Genomic DNA, 22,690 nt, shown 5'->3' with positions numbered 1-22,690 from the left:
TGATTGCTATTTGCAGGGCTGCTGATAGGGGTAGAGCCGGCCCTCCTGTATCAGCTTAGCAAGTGGCCAGGGAGGGAAGAATATATATATTAAAATAATAAATTAAAAAGGATTTCTCTCAACCCAGATCTTATTATGAAGATCTATATAATACATCAAAACAAAATTATAATGTAATAGAGGGGGAGTTGTAGGTATGATCCTAAAACTAACAAAGTGAATAAAACCCCCCAGACTAAGACGACTACCCCACTAATAGTCTAGATGGTCATGACATGTCAGATAAGGAAACCTAAAAATCACATCTTTTATTGAAAAACAAATAAAATGTACAATACATAGTAAAATCCTTGGCCAAGGAATGATAACAAACTGGTGCCACAGTGCCTCATGTATAATATCAAATAATGTGACAGGCTAATCAATAAATCTGCTGAACATTGTAACATCAGGCTACAATCTATGATGCAGTTGGCTGGTCCCAGCAAAACCGGTCAGGCCATCTTCTACCTGGGTCAACTTTAGCCTCATGGACTAATAAGTATATTATATAAAAATTATTTAAAAACAATTTTATTAGACATTGTTTATAGCAAAAAGTAAAAAATATATATTAATTTTTAAGTTTCATTTTTTTTTCCAAAAAATAAAAAACCCAGTGATGATCAAATACCACCAAAAGAAAGCTCTATTTGTTTGAAAAAAAATTATATAAATTTCATTTGTGTACAGTGTTTCATGACTGAGCAATTTTCAGTTAAAATAGCACTGCTCCGTATAGCAAAAAATTACCTGGTCATGAAGGGGGGTAAATCTTCCGGAGGGCAAATTGTTAAATACCTTTGGGCACATGCACAGTAATCCTACAGACTGGCTCCCAGTGATTAAACCATTGGTTGTAGGAAAGAAAATCACCCGGCTTTACCAGAATTCAATGTGTCTGCAGCTAATATTCTTGTGTGTAAGAAGGGGTTAGGTTCTCTTCATTTTTTTCCCCGTCTTGTCTCCAGTTAGTCTGGGTTGGCTGCCTCTGCCCCTAGCCAGGCTATATAAAATGGGGTGGAGCTGTTAACTTGTGGAAGAAGTCGTAAGCACCAGGAAGAGTTTCAGAATGTAGTGGGACTGAGGCCATGTGTTCCCCTGAGCAGGCCTCCTCTGTTGGTCCTAACTATCCATCAAACCATGGACAGCTAAGGAGAGACGTCTAAAAGGGGACCATAAGACTTTTATCAGGAATGAACGGCTATTTAAAGTTGGACGTACGTACCCATTTATTTGGAAAGATTAAATTGTATTGATGTGATAGTTTACAAGGAAGTATTTCTTTGTCCTGCCCGTATTTGAACTTCCTTTATTCAATTAAAGAAGCAAAGGCCAATTCTATCCTATTGAACATTCCATCATTGTAAGAGCTTGGATGTTTGTGAAACAGAGTACAGTATGAAGGTTGAGTACACCCCTGCAGGTGTAGGTGTAACCAGCCTATGTCCTATGACCCACCATGGACAGTTTAGAGCATTGAGGATTCTGCTCTTGGCCTGGTCTATAGGAAGAATATGTGGGCCTGTACTATGGATGCCATGTGCACCATTACATATGTCAGGTATGGGGCTACTGAGTCAGATGTGGACTGTGTCAGTTTGTCCTGAAGGAAGGTAGCACCATCTCTTTACAGCAGGCCCTCTGATGCAGGAAATGGTTTATCTACCATGGCTTGGGAGTGCTGCAAGTGCATGCGTGGGGCTACCCTGCAAGTATCATTGCTGCATGAGAAAGACAGAGCTACCTACGCTGGAACTAAGAGCGTGTAAGTATTAAGTATTCTCTACAGTTCCACTTTGCAACTATTAGTATCACAGTTAAAATTAACCACTTCCCAACCTCCCTATAGCAGATGTACTGCTACAGAGTGGCTGTTCTGTGCACAATCACACACACACACATATATATATATATATATATATATATATATATATATATATATATGTGTGTGTGTGTGAATTTGCACTTCCTAGTGAGTGTAGGGGGCGCATGCGCGCTGATTCTGCTGTGATTAGTGACAGCAGAAGCTGATCAATTAGTGCCGGCCAATGGATGAGCACCGGCACCCGTTGATCAGCTATGTGAACAAAGCAGAGCTGCATCCTGTCAATGGCGATCTGCTGGATTTTCTTTCCCAGCCAAGCAGGGAATAAAATCCACCATATTGCCTAGTAAGAGCAACACACTGTGTACACAAGTACACTGGTTAGGCACACAGTTAACCCTTTGAGTGCCCTAGATGTTTAACCCCTTCCCAGCCAGCGTCATTAATACAGAAACAGTGTATATTTTTAGCACTGATCACTGTATTAGTGTCACTGGTTCCCACAAAGTGTCAGTGTCAGACTTGCTGCCGCAATATCAAAGTCCCGCTATAAGTCACTGATCGCCGCTACTACTAGTATAAAAAAAAATTCCAGTATATAAACCATAGTTTGTAGACGCTATAACTTTTGCACAAACCAATCAATATACGCCTATTGGAATTTTTTTTACCAAAAATATGTAGCAGAATACATATTGGCCTACCTTTATGAAGAAATTAGATTGTAATTTTTTTTATTAGTTATGCTTTATAGCAGAAAGTAAAAAATATTGTTTTTTTTTTCTTTTGTTGGTCTTTTTTTGTTTATAGTACAAAAAATTAAAAACGCAGAGGTGAACAAATTCTACGAAAAGAAAGTTCTATTTGTGGGAAAATAATTACATAAGATTCATTTATTTAGTGTTGCATGAATGTGCAATTGTCAGCTCCGCCTAGCAAAAAATGGCCTGGTCAGGAAGGGGGGGGGGAGGTAAATACTCTGGAGGGCAAGTGGTTAATAAAAAGGTTAAATTGGGGAAAATTTTGATTCAGGAAAAAGTACCATCTTGGAGTCAGGGAACATTTTTCCCCTCTGGTGAAGCCATATTGGTAACAACTTCCCAGGAGGTTTTTTTTTTTTTTACCTTCCCCTAAACTAAACAGACGGAGTTTGTAAAAGACTGAACTTGATAAGTGTATCTTTATCCATTCTAGTTAACTATGTGCAGGGACAAATATTTCAACAAAAAGTGATAACGGCCTTAACTTGGACATGGGATTCCTCAACCATTATCCAACAGCTTTATGACTATCTATTAGCTGAAGTTTGACCCCCTCTGTGTGAGTGTAGTATCCCCCCCTCCCCCCTCGCTCTTGATGTATCTTATCTGTAGCCTTTTTTTTTTTTTTTCTCAGTCCCTTTTTACATTCTGCTTAAACTTTGTGATTTGTAACAGTACTGCTTGGACTTTGAAGAAGGGGACATACCCCGAAAGCTTGTCCTCAAAATTGTATGTTAGTGCAAATAAAAAAAGTATCACGGACAGTACTCAATTGTTTCTGTAACAAAAAGTGAAAAATGGTAAATTAGAATCTCTACTGAAAGAGGATGTGTTTATATATTAGAAATGCCAGGTTTGCCTGTTTGATTTTTCAATAATTGTGATTTATTTTCTCCAGGCATCTACTGTGAGCAGACTTGCAGAGAGGGATTTTGGGGGAGGAACTGTAACATGTCCTGTACATGTAGGAATGGGGCGTTGTGCTCCGTGGAGGATGGATCGTGTACCTGCACTGCTGGCTTCCAGGGACCAGACTGCGAGAACAGTAAGAAGCCAGTAACAGTCATTACAAAAGTGCCAGATGCAAGCTTGTATTTTAGGAAAGGTTACATCATCCCAACAAATCACTCCAAGGGAATCACTCTCTCCGAGAATGTGCTCACTTACTACAAGGTTCAAGTCCTTCTCAGATAGGAAATGTAACTTGAGTCCAACAAAACATAAGCTTTGTACTTGCAGGGCTGCTATTATAGTCTCTCTAGACTGCTCTAAGGGAGGATTCACTCTCACTTATCCTTCCCTTTTGGAGACCAAATCCCAGCTTTTACAGAAATTCCAAAGAAGACCAACAACGTCCTTTCTTATGGATGCAATCTTAAGGGACTACATTTCATATTTGATTGGCATGCCATCTAGCCTCCCAACACAAATAAAAAAATTTCTCAACACAAATAAAAAATATGCCCTCCTCCATCTCAGGTTCCATGTCTCCAAAGGATCCTGCTTTATTGCTATTATAAGGCACACCAGAAAACATTCCAGTTCACAGGTTGACAGGTTTTCCTGCTAAGAATCATGTAGTTCAGGGGTGCTCAACCTTTTAAAGAGCGAGGGCCACTCAAGTGATTTGGTAACTGGTCATGGGCCGCAGTGAAATGAAATACCGTAGTTCAGAAATTTGACTTTTATTTTGAATAGCATAATGAACATTTTCCTCCTGAATGCTGGTGGGAGGGAGAGGAAGAGAAGCTGGCTCTCAGCAGTTGCAGGAGGAAAATGGAGAGGAGGAATTACTGTATATATATCGCTCCCACAGCCCCTGCTGTCCAAGTGTAAATCAAAATGTGACAGGGAGGCTGCAGGGCCCCCTGGAGGATGGGGTAGGGTCACCTTTGTGACCCCTGATACTGCACCAGTGGTCGGGGTGTGTTGTAAAAACACGGTTTTACCACCCCCCAAACTTTAAATGTAAATGAGACCTTATTTTTCTGAGCTTTCACACTAAAGCACCGTGGTTTACCTGCGCCACGGGTGCAGGTTAGCTGAGCTTTGCCATAGACTTCTGTTATATCTTGCGGGTGTGGCACACTTTCTGAAAGCGCACCAAAACTCCCACATTCAGAAGCTTTCAGAAAGTGCACCAAACCCGCAGAATAAGATAAAAGTGCGCTTCCCTGGCTTGAGGTCGAGGGCCAAATCAAAGGGTTCCGAGGACCACATGTGGCCCACGGACCACGGTTGAGCACCCCTGATGTAGCTCCTCGATGGAAATCTATTTACCAATTACTTGATTCAATAAATAACTCCCTTATGATATACATTTGAAAACATTGACTCCACTATCAAGGGCCCTATGAGATGATTCTATAAAACTTAGCAGTCCGTTTTTGACTGTTCTAACATCACATGTCCTTCTCAGTTGGTTATTAAGAAACTATGTAACCCTTAGAAACATTTATCTGGTTTGCCCAGTGTGTAAGACCGAAGCCATCATCTGTAATTCTTTTATAATTACTGCCCAGGAACAGATAGCAGTCGCAATAAAAAGCTAAATATATGTGTTATCTTTATTTATTGTTCATTGATTGATTTATATTACTAGCAAAATTAATGTTATGTTTAATTATGAAAACTTCGGTCCCATCAAGCCCACTGCTGAAAAATTGACATGCCTTCCTAAAGCTGAAGGTTAATCTGCTTATGGTTTGCCTTCTCTAGCTCCTCCCTCCCCATCTCATTACCATGTCAATGAAATTCTTAAATCCAAAATGTAATTTTTTTCCACATACTTTATTTTATTACCATCTTTTAATTATTGTAAACAGCTCCTATAGATGTTCTCAATTTAGATGTTACTGTTGAGTTAGATGATGCTTCATATGACCCTCTGTTTTAATATTTGATTTTTAAGGTTGTTCTCCAGGTCGCTATGGGAAGAAATGCACCTTTGCCTGCAAATGTTCCAGCCACTCCATCTGTAATCCCATCGATGGCTCCTGTAAATGCTCACCTGGGTGGGGAGGCAGCGACTGCTCTGAGCGTATGTTTTTGATCTTTTAATTAAAAAATACAGAAATTTGTATGTAAAAGAAAGTCTGTTCAGCTCTAATGAACCCACGTTTGCTTTTCTAACTCATCCAGGACCAGGGCCAGATCTAGCCTATCTAATCTGGGGGTACAGTAAAAAAAAGTCAGGGGGCTTAATGTCAACACTGTGTGTGAGTCATTGACAGTCTGTCACACAATGTCACGACCTGGGAAACACTATTATGTATTAGGCTGTCAGATTATGGTGGAAAAAAAGAACCCGTACCTCTTATATCAGATGTCCCTATCAGAGTCCTTTTTACATCATGAGTACTCATCGGAGTCCCCCTTTACATCAGGTTCCCATCAGAGTTCCCCCTTACATCAGGGTCCCCATCAGAGTGCCCTCTTACATCAGATGTCCCCATCAGAGTGCCCCCTTAGATCAGGTGTCCCCATCAGAGTGCCCCCTTACATCAAGGTTCCCATCAGAGTGCCCCCTTACATCAGGGTTCCCACCAGAGTGCCCCCTTACATCAGGGTTCCCACCAGAGTGCCCCCTTACATCAGGGTTCCCACCAGAGTGCCCCCTTACATCAGGGTTCCCACCAGAGTGCCCCCTTACATCAGGGTTCCCACCAGAGTGCCCCCTTACATCAGGGTTCCCACCAGAGTGCCCCCTTGCATCAGGGTTCCCACCAGAGTGCCCCCTTACATCAGGGTCTCCATCAGTGTGCACCCTTACATCAGATGTCCCTATCAGAGTCCCCCTTTACATCAGGTGTCCCCATCGGAGTGCCCCTTACATCAGGGTTCTCATCAGAGTGCCCCCTTAGATCAGCTGACCCCATTGGAGTGCCCCCTTACATCAGGCTTCCCATCAGAATGTCCCCTTACATCAGGGTTTCCATCAGCGTGCCCCCTTACATCAGCGTTCCCATCAGCGTGCCCCCTTACATCAGGGTTCCCATCAGCACGCCCCCTTACATTAGGGTCCCCATCGGTATGCACCCTTACATCAGATGTCCTCATCAGATTCCCCCCTTACATCAGATGACCCCATCAGAGTGCCTCCTTACATCAGATGACTCCATCAGAGTGCCTCCTTAAATCAGCTGACCCCATTGGAGTGCCCACTAACATGCGATTAAAGCGATTCTAAAGGTTCATTTTTGTTTGTAAAATAACAAACATGTCTATACTTACCTACTGTGTTCAGTGGTTTTGCACAGAGCAGCCCGGATCTTCCTCTTCTCAGGTCCTTCTCAGGGTCTCCTGGCTCCTCCTGTCTGTTGGGTGCTCCCATAGCAAGCAGCCTGCTATGGGGGCACACACTGCTCTGTCCATTCACACACAGAGCCGTAGCTTGGCCCCACCTCCTCTCTCTCCTCTCTTCGGGCAGAAACTCGACTCAGCCGAGGCTGCTATTCACATCGATGGATTATGATGATGCTCAGGTAAGTATTGGGGGGGCTGGGGGAACTGCTGCACACAGGTTTTTTACCTTCAAACATAGAATGCATGAAGGTAAAAACCCTTCAGCCTTTACAACCACTTTAATTATCCCAACCAGAGTGACTCCTTACATCAGGTGTCCCTATCACAGTGCCCTTTAAATTGATTGTTCCCTTCGGTATGCCTCCTTACATCAAGTGTTTGCATCATGGTGGTTCATAGATCATTCAATGCACTCTTAAAGACCTGGGGGGAGCAATTAAAGTCTAGGATGCACAGACCATCCCAGAACCCCCCTAGATCCAGGCCTGAATATATGGTGTGCTGGTGGCCCTGAAAGGAGATATTCCCCCATTCTGGCCTCAACAACTGCAGGATCATCTTCCTCAGATCAATGAGTTCTCCTTTATTTATCAGTCGTACCTTGCAATCCCTACTTTATGTTAACATATGTATGTGAGAAATTGCATTAAAATAAACCAGGTTCTTTAAAACAACACCCACCTTTCACCAAAGCCATCAATTACTGTTGCACATTGTAAAGCCTACAGAACACCACTCCTTCGATGGAAAGGCCGTTTTTTTGTTTTTGGCTCCCAATCCATGTTCTCGATCTTCCCTTGAGCTTAATGAACACCCTTATAAAACTATTACTTTAGATTTAGAAGAAAGAAAAAAAACAGGAATTCCATTTGTTCAACTGCACTGCCACCTGATGGTGAAATTTAGTTTTGCATTATAGTATTTCCTTGATTTTAGGGTTGTGGAACATAGGTGTTGATTTCCTAAAGGCAAATAGATTGTGCACTTTGCAAAGTGAAGTTGTACTCTGCAAATGCAGGTGCTCCAAAGAATAGTAAATGAGCAGAAGCTCTGCTGACCTCCATCATCCAATTATGTGCAAGCAAAAATGCTATTTTTTTTTATTTTCCTTGCATTTGATTGGGTATTTTTTGCAAAGTGAAGCTTTACCTTATTTACTAAGGTCTGGAGCAACTGCGCTCACAGAGTTCAATTGCACTTTGCAAAATGCACAGTCTATTTGTCTTTAGTAAATCAAGCCCATGGTGTTTCTACTACATAAGTGAATAGAGGAGCAACATTCAAAGAATTGTTTTTCTACCAAAAACTACCAGGATTTAGCAGAGGAGTTCTATTCTCCTCTCGGCTGCCAACTGCTGAAACAAGGTGGGGGTGGAGGCAAGGGGATACCTGCAGGAGAGGTGCAAGGGCCACATGAAATCTCCTGGAGGGCCGGATTTAGCCCTCGGGTCTTGTGTGTGACACCTGTGGTTTAGGGGTTTGTTTTTGGGTTTTTATTGAGAACGATGAACTTGGATAGGGATGAGGGAGCTTGGGATACCCTGATAAACTGTAGAACTCTACAACCAGAGGACTCAAGTTTATGGCTGCACTGTACAAAAGTATAATGTCCCGCACAGGGGCGGACTGACAACTCATGGGTCCCCCGGGCAATAGGGGATCATGGGGCCCCTGTGTCCTTGCCAAACTCAAAAAAGCCTATGAAAAATGTACCAGGGGCATCTCATGGGGCCCCCTACTGACCCCGGGCCCTCAGGCAGTGCCCGAGTTTCCAAATGGTCAGTCCACCCCTGGTCCCGCAGGATGTATTTGCTGATAGTGACCTGTACTCCTTCCAGATTTAAAAGCTAAACACTACTCTTCCACACTGGGGTCATGTACTTACACAGCCACAGGCTCATCAGTTGCCTCCTACCGATATCCACCAGGCTCTTTCTAGTGAGGGAGATGCAGACTCACACCACCATAGGACAGCTGAACTGTTTCCCACCAACTTCTTTCTGGCTCTCTTCAGTCAGCTTTTCCAGACCCAACATGATTCATGGGCTTGAGCTACCAAATGCCCCACAGCTAATCCTAGCTGGGACCTCGGTGTCTTCCTAAAGGCTCTTCCCAGACTTCCTGGGTCTCTTTTTGCAGGGCTGGATGCAGGAACACTGCACTTTGCAGCTCAGGCCTTATGCTATTTATGGGTTCTCCCACCACCTACTGAGCATACCTCCCAAGGGATTGTCTGGAGTTCCATAAATATGAGTCTATGAGTCTAGAATCCTCTAGAAGTATGAGGAAGTAACAGAACAGCAGCTTTTGAAACTCTGAGCAGCCCTAATTAATCAACCCCTGCTTCTCTGACTCCAACTAAGTATATGTAGCAGCCTACTTTACACTAAGGTTGTGCTACATCTGTATTCTTGTTTCCAATGATTCTTTGGTAAATAACACACAACATTCTGACTTCTGACATAAATAACCTTTCATCACCTAAAACCATCACCCCTATATTTTAGTGCCCCATGTAGAGTGTGACTTCTGAAGTTTCATGCTTTGCTTCCAGGTCTTTTTCCTGCCTTAAGGTGATCACTACCTTTTAATATTGTTTGTGTCTTGGACCAGTTTGCCCCTTTATACCCATATTATAGACATACTGGGGTACCTAATACACACTGTATATTGTTTTTCTGACACTTTTTCTCTTCCTAGGGTTTTATGTTCCTGTTTTATTTCCCAGTGTACTTTTATTATGTCAGGCACTTATATATGCTGTCAATTTATGCAACTCTTTACACATATATATTGTACATTCACATCAGTCCCTAGCCTTCAAGGGGTGTACAATCTAAAGTCCCTAACTCACATTCATACATACAGATACTAGGGGCAATTTAGAAAGGAGCCAATTAACCTACCAGCATGTCTTTGGAGTGTGGGAGGAAACCAGAGTACCTGGAGGAAACCCACACAAGCACAGGGAGAACATGCAAACTCCATGCCGGAGGCACCATGGTCGTGAATCAAACCTGTGACCCATTTACTTCAAGGCAGACATGCTAACCACTAAGCCACTGTGTCGCCCCGTCTGTGGATGCGTGGGGGATTCAGGTGTGTGTACATGTGCAGAACCCCCCCCCCCCTTTGCATGCACAGATGTGCCGCAAGCCTCTGTCAGGTCCCAAAGATGAGGGCACAGGAGGAGGGACAAAAATATTACTATACCCAAAAGCAGCTCTATCTATTGATGAACATAAGGATATATACCATATCATTTTTATGAGGTGCAGATGCAAGCTTACACTTTGAACTGTATATTAAAAAATTCTTGTATATTTTTTTAGCCTGTCCTCCAGGATCTTGGGGAAAGGACTGCTCCGGCAGCTGCAATTGCCAGCATGGAGGGCAGTGCAGTCCTGTAGATGGGTCGTGCAACTGTTTGCCAGGATGGACTGGAAAGACATGCTCTGAAGGTAAAGAAGGAGTGTTTCACTAATTTGTGCCAGTCATGTACCACCAGCAAAACAACCTAATTAGTTATCAGGGTCCATACTGTTTAATTAGCTACTGTCAGCACCTACATTGTACTAGCTGTACTGGCTGTAGAAGCTTGTCCATGGACTTACAGCCACTATGACCTACCTGTATGTTACTGATGTGATTTTCGTAATATCCATTCCAGGATGGCCAATGATTCACCTTTCTAGATATATTTTGTGTGATTAAGGTGTTGCTTTCCCCAAAAAAAGGTTTCTCTTCCATAATTGAAAGAATTGCCAGTTTAATAGCTACAATTAGAGAGGAAACATTCCACTAGGCTATCTTTAATATGTGATATCAAAACTCATTAACACCTGCCTTGAGGACAAGTTGTAGTCTATAAACCAGGTTTGCTTTTCTCAGCTACCTGCTAACTATCCTAACCTTTAAGAGCAGGAGTTCAAATGGACCTGCAGGCAATACATCTCTACATACTGTAATTAAGATCAGGTAAAAAAAAGAGTAGTTGGTCAACCCATGTCTATTGTCCATGTCCAAGTTTAGTGGTGATGCAAGTGACAACATGACTACATGTCTTCTACAAAAAAGTATTGTTTTTTTCCGTATTTGTCTTATAAGAAGATACCAGCCCAAGTGCCCATTGTAATTCTTAAAAACCACACACACACAAATACTAGAAATTGAAAGGTCAGTAGACGTGAAACTGATATTTCAGTTGTGGTAGGTGCTGAAAAGTCAACTACCTGTGAGTCCTGATATCACCAGTGGTTGGATCTCTGACCCCAAAGCATCTTAAGATTTAAGATTGAAAGAATGTGGAAATGGACTTTCTAGGCACAGAAACTCGGTACACAAAAAGATAAAATCAATGTTCCTTTATTAAACATCACATCATCTCTAAAATATATCTAGTATGATATCATTGTACAATTCGCCCACAGCTTGTATCCCATGACCCACCGACCACATAGGATGATAACAATAGATGGTAACACACCGACCACATAGGAAGATAACAAAAGATGGTAACAATATGGACAATACCAACAAAGTAATCCTTCAAAGGGGTAGGGGATATTCAGGCTGTGCAGGCAATGTGGGGGGCGTGGGGCGTTGCCTGCACAGCCTGAATATCGCCTACCCCTTTGAAAGATTACTTTGTTGGTATTGTCCATATTGTTACCATCTTTTGTTACTACCAACAAAGTAATCCTTCAAAGGGGTAGGGGATATTCAGGCTGTGCAAGCAATGTGGGAGGCGTGGGGCGTTGCCTGCACAGCCTGAATATCGCCTACCCCTTTGAAGGATTACTTTGTTGGTATTGTCCATATTGTTACCATCTTTTGTTATCATCCTATGTGGTCCATGGGTCACGAGATACCAGCTGTGGGCGAATTGCGCAATGATATCATACTAGATATATTTTAGAGATGATGTGATGTTTAATAAAGGAACATTGATTTTATCTTTTTGTGTACCGAGTTTCTGTGGCCTAGAAAGTCCATTTCCACATTCTTTCTTTCAATATTCTATGTTGGGACGTTGAACTCTGTTACCTATCGGGTGTGACCTCCTACCACCCGAGGGTCACCCCAACCTTTCAATATCTTAAGATTTAATATCTTAGTTGCCGGAATACACTTACATAATCTAGGGCCACAATGATGACAAGCCAAATAACGTGTTCGTGTTGTGGGAAGAAACAGAATCACCCAGATGAAATCCATTCATTGACATAAGAGCTTCAAAGGGTGATATCACTGGTGGTCATGAAACCAGAACCTGAGTACAGCAAGCCTATAGTGTTAGACTTGTTCCACTTGGGCTCTGGTATCATGACCACCAGGGACATTATCCTAAGATGCTTTTATGTCACTGAATGGATTAACCTATAGTCCACCATCCTGTGTTAAACTTTTTTTTTTTAATGAAAACATATTTATTCCTAGTTGTATATTTTTGTCTTTATTCATCTATTTTCATAAAACAAAACAATGATCATTCTGTATACAATTTCTGTAGCTTGCCCACTGGGACTTTGGGGGAAAGACTGCGCTAACACTTGTTATTGCCAAAATGGAGGGCAATGTAACCCGTTTGATGGAACTTGTGCCTGTTCTTCTGGATGGACTGGAAAAATGTGTTCTGAAGGTAAAATTGATGCATATCTGATTCGTTTATTCCAAGTTTGTCTCCTTATGTCTATTTTTCCAAGTTTAGCAAAACTTGTGAAATAAACAGTCAGTTTTAAATGAAGCCAGTTCTGTAGTCTGTTCTGTAATGAAAAATATTGTATTCTAAAGCAGCCCATAAATGATGCAGTCTTCTTTCCTTTCACCATGGGTGGAAGGACAGAAAATTGATTTATTCCCCTATGAACACGTAAGTATTGGTTGGGGAATCCTTCTTGCAGCGCTAATGTGTTCTGCTGTTGGGCAACCTTTCTGGCCAACAGAACACAATGCTCACTGCCAGAGGCTATAGCTGCCAGCAGTGAATTCTTGTAAAAATTAGACAGTCTGGTTGTACTGAAGTCGACTTACATCCAGCCTGTTCATAGATGGATTCAATCTTGGACGGTCCCTGCTGAACCGGCCAAGATTTGATCCATCTATGGTTGGTTTAAGGGGCTAATACCTGTGGTAGTTTTCAGTTTGTGGACACATGACCATCACATCTATATGAGCTTGCTGGACATCCCATTCCAAAACCAAAGACTAAATAGCACTCTCCTGGAGTCCCCCCACACCTTTTTTCATCTGTAACAGCCTCCACCCTTCTGAGAAGACTTTCCACAAGATTTTAGTGTGTGTCTGTGGGAATGTGTGCCCATTTAGCCTAAAGAGCATTGCGAGATCAAGTACTGATGTTGGAAGAGAAGACCTAACCAGCAGCTGGTATTCAATAAGGTCGAGGTCAAGGATGTACAAAGGCCACTTAAGTTCCTCCACACCATACCCATTAAACAATGAGGGTTATTTACTAAAACAGAAGAGTGCATAGCTCTGCATAGAAACCAATCAGCATCAAGGTTTTATTTTTAAAGCTTAACCCCTTTGCGCCAGCGCCTCCTGGCCCTTTAAGAGGTTTCAGAAGCCAAAAGGCGGGACAGGGTTTTAGGGTCATGTTACTGCCGTGATTCGCTGTCACGGTGGTCACATGATTGGAAAAAGTCCTGATAGTAAGGGGAGATCGGGACCTTTCCGTGAGTAACGGACATATGTGCTGGGAATGCACAGGGCGCGCGCTCTCAGCACATATGTATTTTCAAATGGTACGCAAATATGCGGCCGCTTGCTGTTAATGTCCAGACATCGGGAGGCCGCAAATTTGTGTGCACTCGACGTCTAGGGGTTAATCGAACAAGCTAAAGTTAGAATCTGATTGGCTACTGTGCACAGCTGCACCAGATTTTGAACTCTCAGGTTTTAGTAAATACCTCCCAATATCTTTATGGGGATGGCTTTATGGCACAGTCATGCTGCAAAAGAAAAGGACCTGCCCCAAACTGTTGCCACAAAATTGGAAGTGCACAATTGCCTAAAATGGCTTTGTATGTTGTAGTATTAACAGTATCCTTCACTGGAAACATCTGAACGCAATAATTTGAAGGGTTGTTCATGTACTTTTGGCTATGTAGCGCTCACCCCCGAAGGAGCCGCTGGAGTAACCGGGCACTTCTGTCCTTACTTCAGTGATGAACCATATATATATTGGATCCACAGCACACCAGTACACCTTGTGGGAAGTTTTATAACATGTTTAATAAGACAGGTACAACTCTGCAAATAATCTGCAAATTAACTTGGAAAATAGCAGCTAAATGCACTGAATACACAAACCTTCTAGAATTGGCACAATAACATCAATAAACACAATATTCATGTATATACGTATATACCGGTATACAGGGGCGGACTGACCATTTGGAAACTTGGGCACTGCCCGAGGGCCCGGGGTCAGTAGGGGGCCCCATGATATGCCCCTGGTACCTTTTTCATAGGCTTTTTTGAGTTTGGGCAAGGACATAGGGGCCCCATGATCCCCTATTGCCCGGGGCCCCATGAGTTGTCAGTCCGCCCCTGCCGGTATAGCTCTAGATCAGTATTAACCCCCTGCAACTACAGCAGCAATATGTCCCCAGCTAAACTGATGTCTTTTTAGGCTCAGTCCCAAATTCACTTGTATACTGTAGGGTTGTAACACTGTGTGAGTCTATGTGTTGCACAGGCCTGTGTTAGTGAATCGGTGGAGCGCTCTTAGGGACTAACATGTCACTGGTTAGCAGTTTCTCACCACATCCACGAAGAACAGTCTCCAGGGGTTAACTCTTTGAAGGAATGATGAATGGGGCTCTGTCTCTCTGGCTAGTTTTTTTCTGTTGTCAATTATCGGTGCTGCACTCTTAGGGACTGACATGTCACTGGTTAGCAGTTGCTCACCCCATCTAAGAAGAACAGTCTCCAGGGGTTAACTCCTTGAAGGGATGATGAATGGGGCTCTGTCTCTCTGGCTAGTTTTTTCCTGTTGTCAATTTTCGGTGCTGCACAATCTCCGGGGTGCCTCAGCTGGGATGGTCACACGCCTCCTCTGCGATTTCCAACACTCTGACCTCTCTCTGCGGTGGGAGATGTCTTTACTGTCGGTAACTTCCGTCGCAGGTGACTGGTACCAATGATCACAGTTGCTGACTTCAGCTGCTGTAGATAACCGTTGTCCTTAGCAACCTCTGCTGTTCTTGTAGCAGTGTCAGTGTACTTCAACAGTAGGGGCTGCAGACTAGCTCCTACATGTCCTCTGCAAAGGCACACGTAGCTCCTCCACCCCCTCCTCCTTGCAAAGCATCCTGGTCCTGTAGTACTGTGCAGTATAAAGTTACAATTTCTGCCTCTGTAATGAAACTGCAACTCTCAGAAACACTCCAGTACTGCTGAGAACTGTGCCAATCAAACCCTTTCTGACAACATGCAGTCTTAAAAGGGAAACAGTCCTTTAAAAGGGAAACAGCAATGGCCCCACTACAGCTATATAGTGTAAATGGCCCCTTAACGATGTGAGATGAGTGCAATGAATGTTGATGCAATTTTGTTCTGTTTTGCTTAGTCTGCCCCCTAGGATCATACGGAGAAAATTGTGTGAACAAATGCAGATGCCAGAATGGAGCAGAATGCGATCATATGAATGGGAAGTGTTCCTGCCTGCCTGGATATATTGGTCCCTTCTGTGATATTAGTAAGTAAATCTAAAAACAATTGGCCATCTGTAAAGCGCATCATTAAATTAAACTAGTACTACACATTGTTATCATTGATGTTAATTTTGTTTGATAAGCATCCTTGATGTGACTTGGATGAGACTAGTATACAAAGAAGAGTGGTTTTCCCAGATAAAGGTCTACAAAGTTAGAATCGTGTAACTGCAGAGTTTCTTTTTTTTTATTATTAATATCTTTTATTAAATTTTATTTCACTACAAATTAATACAGTACACAATTTATCATAACATAAACAGTTTAGCTGTCCTTTTTCTAAACCCTCTCAGCTTCCCACCCCAACCCCCCTATCCCCATAATTACCCCTGTCAATCTATTTCTACAGATCTCTTTCTAAACCTCTCTACTAAACACCTATGGTCAGTCTACACCAGGGGTGACCTCTGCCCTTCCTTGAATGAGTCAGACATTGTAGGAACCCAACTTGATCTTCATCTTAGGAGTTCTCATACTGGGATCAGTAGAACATTGTGATTATTAGGTAGTATTGCATGACCCAGGCTTTGAAAGATCCCTGAAAGGGTGGTCTGTGGAAGCAGCAAAGCTATGGAAGAGCTGTTAGGGTACAGATATCCAGTACAGGGTGCTGCAGATAGTATCCTGATGTGGTAGACCTCCTCCCGCCACTTATAGCTTGGGTGCTCAGCCTGTGGCCCTCTAGCTGTTTCAGAACTATAGGTCCCATCATGCCTCTACCTTTGGGAGTCATGCTTGTAACTATCAATCTTGCAATGCCTCATGGGACTTGTAGTTTGGCAACAGCTGGAGGGCCTCTAGTTTGACACCTGTGGTCTACATGATTACCACTCTCCAGTTATTCAGCTTAAATTTCTAAATCAACCTACTTGGTACCCATTATCCTGAGATATTTTTCTGATGATTTAAAAACATACCACCTTCTCCATTCTTTTCTAAATGTTCCCATTTTATCTTCATTGATGTGGTATAACTCATCCATCATATTTATATATTCAATCCTCCTCATCCAATCTCTCATTGTTGGAGGATCTGGAACCTGTCATAATATAGGGATTAATCCTTTTGCAGCACTAATTAAATTATATATTAAACTATTTTTATACTGTATTATTGACCACTCAGTCCCATAGAACAAACAAACTCATGGGTCCTTTTAGATTGTTATCCCCACCATCTCCTGTATACATTGAATTACCTCTTGCCAAAACCCCTGAATTTTTATAGAATCCCACCAAATGTGAGTCATAGTCTTTCTTTTCCAACATAGTGGAGACATTTCTTCTCTCTGTTTATGTGCCTGCAGAGTTCTTTTGTCCTAAATGAATCTTACCAGCCCAGGGGCGGACTGACCATTTGGAAACTCAGGCACTGCCCGAGGGCCCGGGGTCAGTAGGGGGCCCCATGAGATGCCCCTGGTACCTTTTTCATAGGCTTTTTTTAATTTGGGCAAGGACACAGGGGCCCCATGATCTCCTATTGCCCGGGGGCCCCATGAGTTGTCAGTCCGCCCCTGAACCAGCCTGATATGCTGATTCTAGACCACTGACACCCAATATGGCCAAACACTCGTCCTGTCATTTTCTGCACCACTGTCATCTTGAGGCTGGCACTGGATGCGATCTGGGCTTGAGAAATACTTAGGAGAAAGTTTGCAAGAAAAAAAAGATTTGAAGAAAGAATATGTAGTGTTTGCAGACCTTTGTTAGTACTACTACTATGTTTTAAATTTCTCAAAAGTTATTACTTCAACTTCAAATACCCCGGAGCTGGCAGTAGTCTTCCCATGCTACTCCATTCACTTTATGGACACTCAGTGAAAAGTCACCCAGGTATTTAAGGGACACATCTTCTATTTATGCAAAGAGACCTCTACTAACAGCTTACTATGTTATACAAATTTTCTTAGACCCTTTTTTGTATTTACCTTTAAAGTGGTTCTAAAGGTAGAAGGTTTTTTACCTTAATACATTCTCTGTAATAGGATAAAGAACCTTCTGAGTTCTGCTCCCTCCTCAGCACCCTCTTATACTTACCTGAGCCTGATCTTGATCCAGTGATGTGTACAAGAGCCGCTGCTCTCTCTGCTTTCTCCCTCCTCATGGGCTCAGAGACAGCAGTTGGAGCCAATGGCTCCTGCTGCTGTGAGTCAGTCAGTCAGTCAGTGAGGAGGGAACAGGTGCTGAGACAAGCCATGCTCTGTATTTCAATGGACACACAGAGCACAGCTTAGGAGTGAGCCCGCACAAGTGCCCCCATAGCAAGCACCTTACTGTGGTGGAACTCAGCGGGGGGAAGAGCCAGGAGCACTGGAGGGGGATCCCAGAAAAGGAGGATCGGAAATGCGCTGTGCAAAATCACTGCACAGAGCAGGTAGGTATAACTAGTTTGTTATTTTTTTTAATAAAAAATATAGGCTTTCAATCACTTTAAGGTGTATATATAGCCAAAACTATTTCATTTCGGGGTAGAGTTGGGAAGGGTCACAACCTTTGCCAGGCAATCTTTTTCTGTCTACATACAATTGGGGAAATTTCCCTTCACTTCCTATCCTAGAGATGCATCAGAAAGTTAGAGAAAAGGGTAATACCTCTCTTAAATTTTGGATTTCCCTTGACTTTCATTTTTGGTGACAACGGTCACCAGTGCAAACAGAAGGGTTTATCTCTCCAAAGTCAACAGAGATAGCAGTAAAAACTTGACACAGGGTCTAATCCTTCCCAAGTTTTGTACAAAACCAAAAATAAGGTTTTGCCTAGAGATACGCTTTAAACGGATGCATTGAATGATGATACATATATGTCTAAAACATTATGAAAACCTTTAACGTGTTACTAAACCCAGGACCCTACATTCACTCTATCTGGTCTTCCACAGTACACAGAACATGGAAGCAATTATTTTAGTAAATGTAAACTGCTAAATACCTTTTCTCATCAGCAGTATATAACAGTCTAGTGATGTCTATTAGTGTCCAGAAGTTAGAGCAGCCTTGTGCCTTCTATCAGTGTTCAGCAGAGCACATGTTAAAGCTTGTATGAGGAGTTTTCTTTGTGCTTTAGGAGGACGCAGAACCCCTGACCTCTGTCTGGACAGTGCTGATTGGCCCTGTGCTGATCACATGCACTCTCCGAAGAAAAAAAAAACTATCTATCTTTTATAAATGATATAGGGTCTGAGATTAAAAATCCCATTTCAGTCTTTGCAGATGACACCAAGCTGTGCCGGGGAATAACGTCCTTACAGGATGTCTCCAACTTACAAGCCGACCTCAATGCTCTGTGTAATTGGGCAACTATGTGGCAAATCATATTTAATGTTGATAAATGTAAGGTTCTGCACTTGGGGGCTAAGAATATGCATGCATCATACATACTGGGGGGGTACAACTGGGGGGATCAATGGTGGAGAAGGATCTGGGAGTTCTGGTAGATCACAAGCTTAATAATGGCATGCAATGCCAAGCTGCGGTTTCTAAAACTCTCTCTTGTATTAAAAGAGGTATAGACTCCAGAGAGAGAGATATCATATTCCCGCGGTACAAATCATTAGTAAGACCTCATCTGGAATATGCAGTTCAGTTTTGGGCACCAATTCACAAAAAGAACATTGGGGAACTGGAGAAAGTACAGAGAAGGGCAACCAAACTGATAGAATATAACTGGATACTAACATTTATAGGTAAAGTTGATCCAGGGAATATCTGATTGCCTCTCGGGGGGATCAGGAAGGAATTTTTTCTCCCAGCAAGTGCTAATTGGATCGTGCTTTGCTGGGTTTTTTTTTGCCTTCCTCTGGATCAACTGTGGGTATAGGATTATAACTTTTTTTTCTATGGTTGAACTGGATGGACTTTTGTCTTTTTTCAGCCGGACTAGCTATGTAACTATGTAACTATATCTAGCAATACACACCAAACTGAGCATGTGCAGAGTATCTCCATACGATATGTCTTATCAGGAGATAAGAGGGGGGACACTGGAAGAAGAGGAGGATCAGAGAAGTCAGGATCAAACAGCGTTTTTGCACAATGCAGTGGATTAACCCCTTAGGTTCCACAAGTATGCTTTACTGCATATACAGACTGATTTTACTGTTGTGGGTTTAGTAACACTTTCTCTTTGGCCAAAGATACACTGGGAATTAGACCACAGGATGCATTTCTCTAAGATTCCAAAAAACTGCCTTAAACAATCAGCTGTTTATTCTCCAACCATTGTTGCACAATAAAGACATGGCGTATGTAATTTACATATTTTGAAATGGGTGCAAAGTCTGTATATAATTTAGTTTGGTCAGCTATGAACATACTGTATTTTTTTCATTTAGAGTGCCCATCTAAAACCTATGGACTGAAATGCCACCAGTCCTGTGACTGTCTGTACAATGCCACCTGTGACCATGTGACGGGGCACTGCCAGTGTGAAGCGGGCTGGTCAGGTACACGCTGTGATAAAGGTAAGGAAAGAACTACTTTTTTTTTCTTTTTTTATGACCGAATAAAGAGTGAATGTATAGCAGGCAAAGTTTTACATCATAAAACAAAATAACTGCGCTTAGTGCTAAAAGCAAAAAAACGTGTTCTAAAATCTGTGTTCCCAGATAAAGATGCTGCACTACATAGATGTCAGGATAATAGACAGAAACAAGTTGTGTACATAAATAGGAGCGCTGTCTCTTTAAATGATATAAACTTCCAATATAACACCAACCAATTTGCTAAATGCTACACCAACATACTAACATATAAAGAAGTCCAGGGGAAAAAAGTCCACTTCAACTTAAAGTGCAAAGTCTTATACAGGTGAACAACAAGTACCAGCAATTCTTTGTGATGATCCCAATGATCCTTTACCAACACAAAATTGCATCTTACAAAAAACCCACAAAAAAGAAAGATACAGCACCTCAATGAACAGGATATATTTATTGGACGTAAAAAATGACAATGCACATCTCATACATTCCCACCCAAAAACCGGCCCCCACCCCCAAAGAAAACCCCTCTAGAAGGCACAGTGTCAGGGACTGCGGGTCTCGCAGCAACGCACAGGCCTGCACATACGCAGATTGCCTAGGTGCACTAATGTGCAGGCACTAGGACCTGGGCGTCGGTGTTGGCAATTGCACCAATGACGGTGCAGGGCGCACTATTTAAACTGGCCAGACGGTGACTAGGTTGCCGCAAGGTCTAGTTCCTGTACCCGTGTTCTGAAGTGTGTTCCTGTTGCCGATCCTGCTTGTCCTGATTTGTGTTGACCTTCTCCTGCTCTGACCCCCGGCTTGTCCCTGACTACTCTCCTGCCTGTTGTTATATTACTATTGGACCTCCCGTTGATGAACCTTGGCTCATGACCCGGCTGCTCTCTGTCTACTGCTTAGTACCTACCTGCCTCCACCGTTACCGACCCGGCTAGTCTGACTACGCTCATTCCTGACTGTCATCCATCCATCCCGCTCAGGACCTGGACTTGTCAGCCTCTTCACAGCAGGCTCACCCCTGGCACGTACCCTCGGCGGGACCCCTCTACCACAGTTGGGTGCACTCAGGGGTCGCGAGCTGGTTTCAGTCTCGCACCAAGTCCATCCCCACCATCAGGGGCTCTGGTGAAAAGGCAGACTGGGAGACTCCGCGTCCTGGGAAATCCGGTTCTGTGGATCACTAGAGATTCTGCCGGGTGGTGCCTGACACACAGCTCCACCCCAACAATATCCTCCACCTCCACCTCCCAGGACACCCTCAACCCCACAGCAGACCCCCCCTCCTCTCCCACCACCCCCACCCCCCATCTGCTTACCAGACCTTTAGGCTCAATGCACACTAGAGTTTTTTCAGCTGCTTGGAACTGAGCGCACGCAAATATGTGGCCTCTCGGCAGCTGGGCCTTGGCACCGAGGTGCTGCATATTTGCGTACCCAATATAAACAAAAGATGTGCCGAGAGCGCGCACCCTGCTTGCTCCCAGCACATTTATTGATCGCTACTTGCAATTGGGAGCTTTCCGATCATGTGGCTGCTGTGACAGCGAATCACGGCGTTCACATGACCCTAAACCCATCCTGCCTCCCGCCGTCACAAACCCCTTAAAGGGCCGGGAGGCACCAGCGTCGAGGGGTTACGTTTGCTAGAAGCTGTTATCGGCATTTTTATTTCTGCTTCTAGAAGCTAACAGTGTTATCCTATGTGTCCATGCACACTATTTTAGGCTAGTAGCATTTTTCATGCTTCAGCGTTTAGGAGCAGTAGAGTTTTTGGAAGCATTTTTCCAACAGAAAAAAAAAGCTGTACACTCCTAAACGCTCCTAAACCAGGGGTGTCAAACTGGTGGCCCTCCAGCTGTTGCGAAACTACAAGTCCCATCATGCCTCTGCCTTTGAGAGTCATGCTTGTAACTGTCAGTCTTGCAATGCCTCATGGGACTTGTAGTCTGGCAACAGCTGGAGGGTCGCCAGTTTGACACCTGTGTCCTAAAAGCTACTAAAATGCTCCTAACAGCTTTTTTCTAGTTTTTTTCCCCCCACATGTACTGTCAAAATGTTAATAAAACCCTAGCGTTCCTGAACACTACTAAAACGCTACTGCTGGTGTTTTTTATCCAGTGGTTTTTGAGCTTTAACAAAACGCTAATATGCATTGAGCCTTAGACCTACAAAGAGAGAGGTCTAAAGAATTTTGAGTGAATTACAGCCCCACGATTATACCACCGCATAAAGACCACCAGCTGCTCCATTTCCAGGACCACAATGGTTAATCTCTGCCAGTTATGGGAAGGTCTTATGCCCGTTTATCCTCACAGTAAGCCCTAAAATATCATGAGGATCCATAGTGCACTATTATAAAACAATGCTGTTTATTTAATAGTAATGTACTCACAGGAAGAAATTTAGAATGAGCATATACAGTAACAATTCAGCATGCCACCCGACTCCCAATCCAGCATGCCACCCGACTCAGTGTGGAGATGCAGTGATGTCAATACAAAGGTTCCTGTGAATGTCCCCAAGGGGATGGGTAACCC

At 43.0% G+C, this 22,690-nt stretch overlaps 1 protein-coding gene across 2 annotated transcripts in view; it reads left to right on the top strand.

The window, feature by feature from the left end:
- The window catches only part of LOC149439242 (uncharacterized), a 171,951-nt gene that overhangs the window by 124,533 nt on the left and 24,728 nt on the right, over positions 1–22,690 (top strand). For both annotated transcript variants that reach the window (XR_016307847.1, XM_089659308.1), the window contains exons 14-19: positions 3,527–3,673; positions 5,540–5,668; positions 10,266–10,394; positions 12,446–12,574; positions 15,527–15,655; positions 20,001–20,129. Coding sequence is in view for 1 of the 2 variants with exons in the window: in XM_089659308.1 (XP_089515434.1) it covers positions 3,527–3,673; positions 5,540–5,668; positions 10,266–10,394; positions 12,446–12,574; positions 15,527–15,655; positions 20,001–20,129 (792 nt within the window). In the remaining variant the exon portion in view is untranslated. The remainder of the gene's footprint in view (positions 1–3,526; positions 3,674–5,539; positions 5,669–10,265; positions 10,395–12,445; positions 12,575–15,526; positions 15,656–20,000; positions 20,130–22,690) is intronic.

The sequence above is a fragment of the Staurois parvus genome, unplaced genomic scaffold (genome assembly GCF_062004578.1).
Source record: "Staurois parvus isolate SC_StPar_1 unplaced genomic scaffold, SC_StPar_1.0 ptg001146l, whole genome shotgun sequence".
NCBI classification, from domain to species: domain Eukaryota; kingdom Metazoa; phylum Chordata; class Amphibia; order Anura; family Ranidae; genus Staurois; species Staurois parvus.
This window is presented reverse-complemented; position numbering and strand designations above follow the sequence as displayed.